Source organism: Hipposideros armiger, unplaced genomic scaffold (genome assembly GCF_001890085.2).
Source record: "Hipposideros armiger isolate ML-2016 unplaced genomic scaffold, ASM189008v1 scaffold_63, whole genome shotgun sequence".
Taxonomy (NCBI): domain Eukaryota; kingdom Metazoa; phylum Chordata; class Mammalia; order Chiroptera; family Hipposideridae; genus Hipposideros; species Hipposideros armiger.
In genome coordinates this window covers 397,155-403,001 of record NW_017731413.1, presented here as the reverse complement: position 1 = coordinate 403,001, position 5,847 = coordinate 397,155, and the positions used below count along the sequence as shown (strand labels likewise).

Below are 5,847 nucleotides of genomic sequence, written 5' to 3'. Positions count from 1 at the left end.
GGGAGGCTTCTGGGGCAGTAAATAGTCTATATCTTAATCTAGTTGTGATTACATGAGCATATATATGTGTATGTAAAATTTCAACAGGTTGAACACTTAATTTGTACATTTCAAGTGTACAACATTTTTAAGTTGTACTTTTAAAAGGTTAGCGTTGCTACAATTATACCAAATTAATATTTTCCCACTTCTTAATGTTGTGATTTTATTTTTTAAACGTCAAAACAGACAGACAATATATAAAGGACAGAGAGGCAGTAGAAAAGCTTCAGGAACCACTGCTTGATGTGCTACAAAAGCTGTGCAAGATTCATCAGCCTGAAAATCCTCAACATTTTGCCTGTCTCCTGGGTCGCCTAACCGAGCTGCGGACATTCAATCATCACCATGCAGAGATGCTGATGTCATGGAGAGTGAATGACCACAAGTTTACCCCGCTTCTCTGTGAGATCTGGGATGTGCAGTGATGAGAATTCCAGGGGGCAGGGTCTAGCTCTCTGTTTTCCTCAGAATATAAATCTGATGTATTAACTGTCTTGTACTTCACTTGTACTTGGTTTCACACAAGAATTTTGATGAGTATTTATATAGTAATTATCTAACTTCCACAACTGTACATATGGGGCTAGATAGAATTACTTTCTCTACATTGTATTTTACATGGCTTCAGGGAATTTTTTATTCTCATTGGCATGCCCTGTTTGCCTAATTAAATTGATCCTTGCTTCCATTCTATCTGTTGAAATAGAGAAAAATCTCATTTTGCTCTTCATCTTACCTTATTGCATATATTTTATTAAAGAGTGAGTTATGTACAATTTTGGCAATAAACTAAACACAATGGCAATGGACTTTTATTTGGGAACAGAACTTGAAAAATATGCAAACTCTTATTTTGTTTAAATGATGAACGGCATCCTTTTGAGCCTGAGGGGACACTTTACAAAAAAGATAAACTCTCACAACATAAACGGTCCTTCTTTCATCCCTGGAGAAGCCCTGGTGAATATTCAGTCATTTGTAGTAGTGCTCTGATCACTTCATTTTCTTCGAAGTTCAAAGAGAATAGAATGCCATACAGAAAAATAAATGATTCTCACATAAAATGCTCCCCCAAGCATATTTAGTTATCCTTTTAGGGGGAATACTTCTCAAAGTTAGGTTTTTGAGGCAGCATTTACAAATTCAGTGTGGAGATAACTCTAGCGATGGGTCGTCCCCTTTGCTCTGTTAAAAGCGTTCACATTTGGCTTCGGTGCATATAATTCATCATTTCTTTGTTTTGTTTTGCTTTTGGAAAACACTCCTTCAGCCCAGTGCACAGCTGTTGTATACTTCTCCCAAAGCAGGAATTAGTTCATTTCCTTCCTTCATTGTTACACTGTCACATTCCTCTCCCCATTTTCCTTTGGTGAATACAATAAAACACCTCTATGTAATGGACTAATATCTCCCTTCCTCCTGAGGTCAGCCAACATGGACCTTGCTTAGCAAGGAAGTGGTTTTTTTTTTTCTTTTTGTATTAAGATACCAGAGCAACCCTGAAGTCCTAAAAATAGTGGAAAAGGGAGTGAGTTGTGGCTAGCATCAGTTGGATTCCATCTGCTACAACAACAACCAAAGACTTGGGTCCCCACTAAGTACAAGATTCTTTCACTAGACTCCATGGGTGATACAAAATGATTAAGACACAGTAACTGCCTGGAGGGGCTTTCAAAGAAGAACAGAGGAATGTTGTATGGATTCCACCGGGAAAGTCTCATGGGGGAGGTGGCACTTCCCCTGGGCTTGGAAGGATAGCCAAGACTTCCATGAGTCAGGGTAAGAGGGAAAGTGATTCAAGGCCAAAGGGTGGCAGGAGCGAAAGGAGGGAGGTAGGGAGTTGTGCAGGTGTTAAAAGACCACAAGTAATGTAAGGAGAGAGACAGAAGGGTGCACGTCCCTTTCTAAACCTCAGCCTCCCCGTTGCACAATGAAGGTATCAGCCCCGACCATCTAAAAGGGTTTTCCCTGATGAATGAAGAGGAAGTGGGAAGTTGTAGTCCCACCAGAGGAGGGGTGGTGAGGAAAGGACATTTAAAACAGAGAAGTAAATTTCTGAATGCCTGAAGGAGTAGAGCGGGTTTGGGGAACTGAGTGTGGTTTGTTGTCGCCAGATCACAAGGCACCTAGGGGAAAGTAGTGGAAAATGAGCTAGAACTGGTGGGGCTCTATAGACAGAGCTAGGAGTTATTCCTTTAGGGCTGGATTTTTTCAAGTGGTTAAGATTTTGTAATAGCAAATAATAATGCTTCTTATGTGGAAAACTTATTGTGATACAGTACGAAATACATTTTTAGTTTTCATCCCCAGCTCCTGACACAGAGCTTCTAAAACCTTTGGAATTTGCTGAGTGATAGGAGCATCTTTCATTATTCATTACAAGCCCCTTTCAACCATACCTGTGTTTAAGCTAATAAAGTGAATCTTTGTGGACTTCTAGATGCTTCCAGGTGCGGGCTGGTTGCCAGAGGCTAGAGGGTTGGAACTTTCAGCCCCATGCCAGGCCTCTGGAGAGAGGAGAAGAGCCCAGAGATTGAGGACAATCACAAATGATTGATGATTTCATCAGTCATTCCTGTGTAATGGAACTCCCATAAAACCCATAAATGATGGGGTTTGAAGAGCTTCTGGGTTTATGAACACACCGAGGTGCTGGGAGGGTGGTATGATGGAGAGAACATGGAAAATACATGCCCTCTTCCTAGCCAGCCCCCATCCCTCCAACCCATCCCTTACCTATGACCCTTCCGTTTCTGTTCCTGAGTTGTATTCTCTTTTAGTAGACCTGTAATAGTAAGTAAACTGTTTTCCTGTGTTCTGTGAGCCATACTAACAAATTATTGAACCTGAGCAGGGGGTCGTGGGAAACCCTGGATTATAGGCAGTTGGTCAGAAGTACAGGTGACAACCTGGGACTTATGGGCGGGGCAGTCTTGTGGGACTGAGCTCTTAATCTGTGGGGTCTGTGCTAACGCCAGGTAGTGTCACAATTGAACTGAATTTTAGGACACCCAGTTGGTGTCAGAACTGGTTTTTGGTGTGGAAAAGACCCATATATTTGGTGCCAGAACTATGAACAGAAACAGTACACTGATGGATTTTTTTTTCCAGAAAGAATTTTTGTGAGACTTTAACAAAAAGTAAAGGAGTAAGACAAAGAGAAAAGGAACAGTAAGAATTTGTGCTCAGATATCACACCCATGAAGAAATATGGCAGAATCTGGTTTTAAGGTCAGAAAATGCGTATCATTGACACAGAGTATCACAGAGGAATATCTAGTAATTAGCCTTGTGACTTTGGGGGGTTGGGTGGGGGCGGGAATTTAAGCTTTCTTAGAGTCAGTTTCCTTATGTGTAAAATGTGGACAATATGATATTCCTACCTCACAAGGTTGAAATTAAGCATGATAGTGTTTCAAAAGCAATTTACTTGGCAACACCTGTCAGTACTAAGTGCCCAGGACATTGTAGCGACTGCTGTAATTATTATTATTACAATTGGCTGCCATAAGCTGATATTACTGGCGTTGTATTTCTAAATGTCTCTTGAGCTCTGATCTAATGGAGTGATGGTAGTAAACAAAACAAGGAAATGGTCTCCAATCTCATGGAATCTACAGGCTAGTAGACAAGACAAACAAGAAATAAGCACATAGAAATGAAATAAGTACAAATTGCGCTAAGTGTTATGAAAGAAGGGCATCACCCTTTCTCTGATGTACACTTTTATGAACCATTAAAACGATGTCTTTCTAAAATGCGAATCTGGTTATGCGCCAATGTGGTTTACCATTGGCTTCAGCAACACCTCTTAACTCCTAGGCAGAGCCATTTAGCTTTGGAGACTCTTCGCCATTAGGTCCTGCTCCAGCCTGTCTCTTGCCCCTCCCCAAATTCTAGGTCCAGATAAAACGCCTTTCCCAAAATGCTATGTCCTATTAAACTAAGTGAGAAAAGAAGAAAGAATAGAGAAAAAGACAAAGGGTTTCCCTCATTCTCTCCTTTTCCTTTCCCCCTCTATCCCAAGGGGTTGTAACTTGGGGTGATTTTGTCTCCCAGGGGACAATTGGCAATGTCTGGAGACAGTTTGGGTTGTTGTAACTAGCGGGGGGTAGGTGGGGTGTGTGTAGAGATACTACTGGCATTTAGTGAATAGTGGCCAGGGATGTTGCTAAATATCCTACAATGAACAGAATGGCCTCAGACAATAATTATCTAGCTCAAAATATCAGTAGTGCTGGGGTTGCTGCTCTCTCCCAAGAAGACATGACCCCTACACTGGACTTTCTTCTGACTTGATCTAGCTTCACCATTGTTTTCTCATGGTGATGGTTTTCTAGTTCATATCAACATTATGGACATTTTATTAACGAATCCAACTACAGGATATGAGCAACTGATTTCATCCTATAGCAGAATTTTACTTTTACTTTTTCCTAGTTTTTTTTTTTAACAAGTAAATTATAATTTATTATTTATTTTTCCTTATTGTGGAAAATAATACATTCAGTAAACTGTCAAATACCGTATATTACATTTGGGTGTTAGTTACTGAAGTGAGTATCTGTTATTTTTTTGGACACCCAGAATCCATTGCCTTTATTATGCCAAGAGTACTCTGATTTCCTCAGGGGGACCACACCCTTTCATTGTCTTGTGTTTTGGATAGAGTTGATTCTAACCCCAGCTTCAGCATGGAACCTGACTCAGACATAAACAATCAGAGCAGCACACATCTTGGGCCATAGTGAATGGTTTAGGATTGGGCATGTGACCCATTAAGAGAAAATGAGATATTTTGCTTGGAATATTTTTAGGAGGCAGGCAGTGCTGGTCAGCTGCTCATGTGTGTTGTATTAGTGTTCCAAATTCTTTACTCTATCCCTGTAATAGAATTATATGCCCAGGGCTCCTTTGCCTTGTGAATTTGTGTGCCTCTCATAAGAGTAGACAGAATATATGTCCAGGCCCATTGATGGTGGGCTTGTCCATGTGATATGTTTTGAGCTATGGAATGTGGGTGGAAGTGACAGTGTGACAGTTCCAAACTGAGGCCTTAAGAGACATCACATGTTTTTTTTCTGCTTGCCGCTCTTACACTTTGCCATCTGCCATGACAAGAAGATGCCCTGGATAACTGCAAGTCCCGGCATGAGAGACAAAAAGAACCTAAAGCCAACATACAGCATTAAGCAGAGCCCTTTCCCTCTACTTTAAGCTTACAGATGCACAAGCAAGAAAAATCAATGTTTATTTTGTAAGCCACTGAGAGTTGGGAGTTATTTATTATATAGCATTATCACAACCAAAACCTAAATAATATATCCTGTTTGTGTTCAGATCATTCCTCCCATTGCCTCTGCTCATATTGGGAGGGAGGGCTAACCCTGCATTTTATAGGTTCTTCTGTTCGCTGGCTCTGGCTAGGGGCAATCAATGGACAGCATTGGTGGAAGACTGGAGGACAGAAAGGGAAAAGCCAGGGTATTTCTTTCTCACTCTCTCTGCCTCACATGGCATATCCAGCAGTGACTGCATCTCCTGCTGGGCAAACCCTACCATAGTGCTGGTGGCCCTGCCTCTGGACCCCTCTGTTGACCCTACAAGCCTAGGTGTAGAGGCTTCCTACTGTTGCGCATCTCTGGGTTGTCTCATCTGCTCCTGTTTATTGTCTCAGTTCTTCCATCTCTTTAGAAGCCACGTCCCTGTCTTAAATCCCTTCTTTTTGAAGCTCCTACAGCGGGTTATGTTTTCTGACTTGAGCCTAACTATACGCTTACAGTTACTCACTTTTTTTTGTTAGGC

The 5,847-nt window shown here is 41.3% G+C and overlaps 1 protein-coding gene across 1 annotated transcript in view; it reads left to right on the top strand.

Moving 5' to 3' along the window:
* NR1H4 (nuclear receptor subfamily 1 group H member 4) overlaps positions 1-847 on the top strand; it is a 78,386-nt gene extending 77,539 nt beyond the window's left edge. The window contains 1 exon segment of the mRNA XM_019641668.1: positions 229-847. Coding sequence (XP_019497213.1) covers positions 229-467 — 239 coding nt within the window. The 3' untranslated portion in view covers positions 468-847.
* Positions 848-5,847: the final 5,000 nt, after the last annotated feature.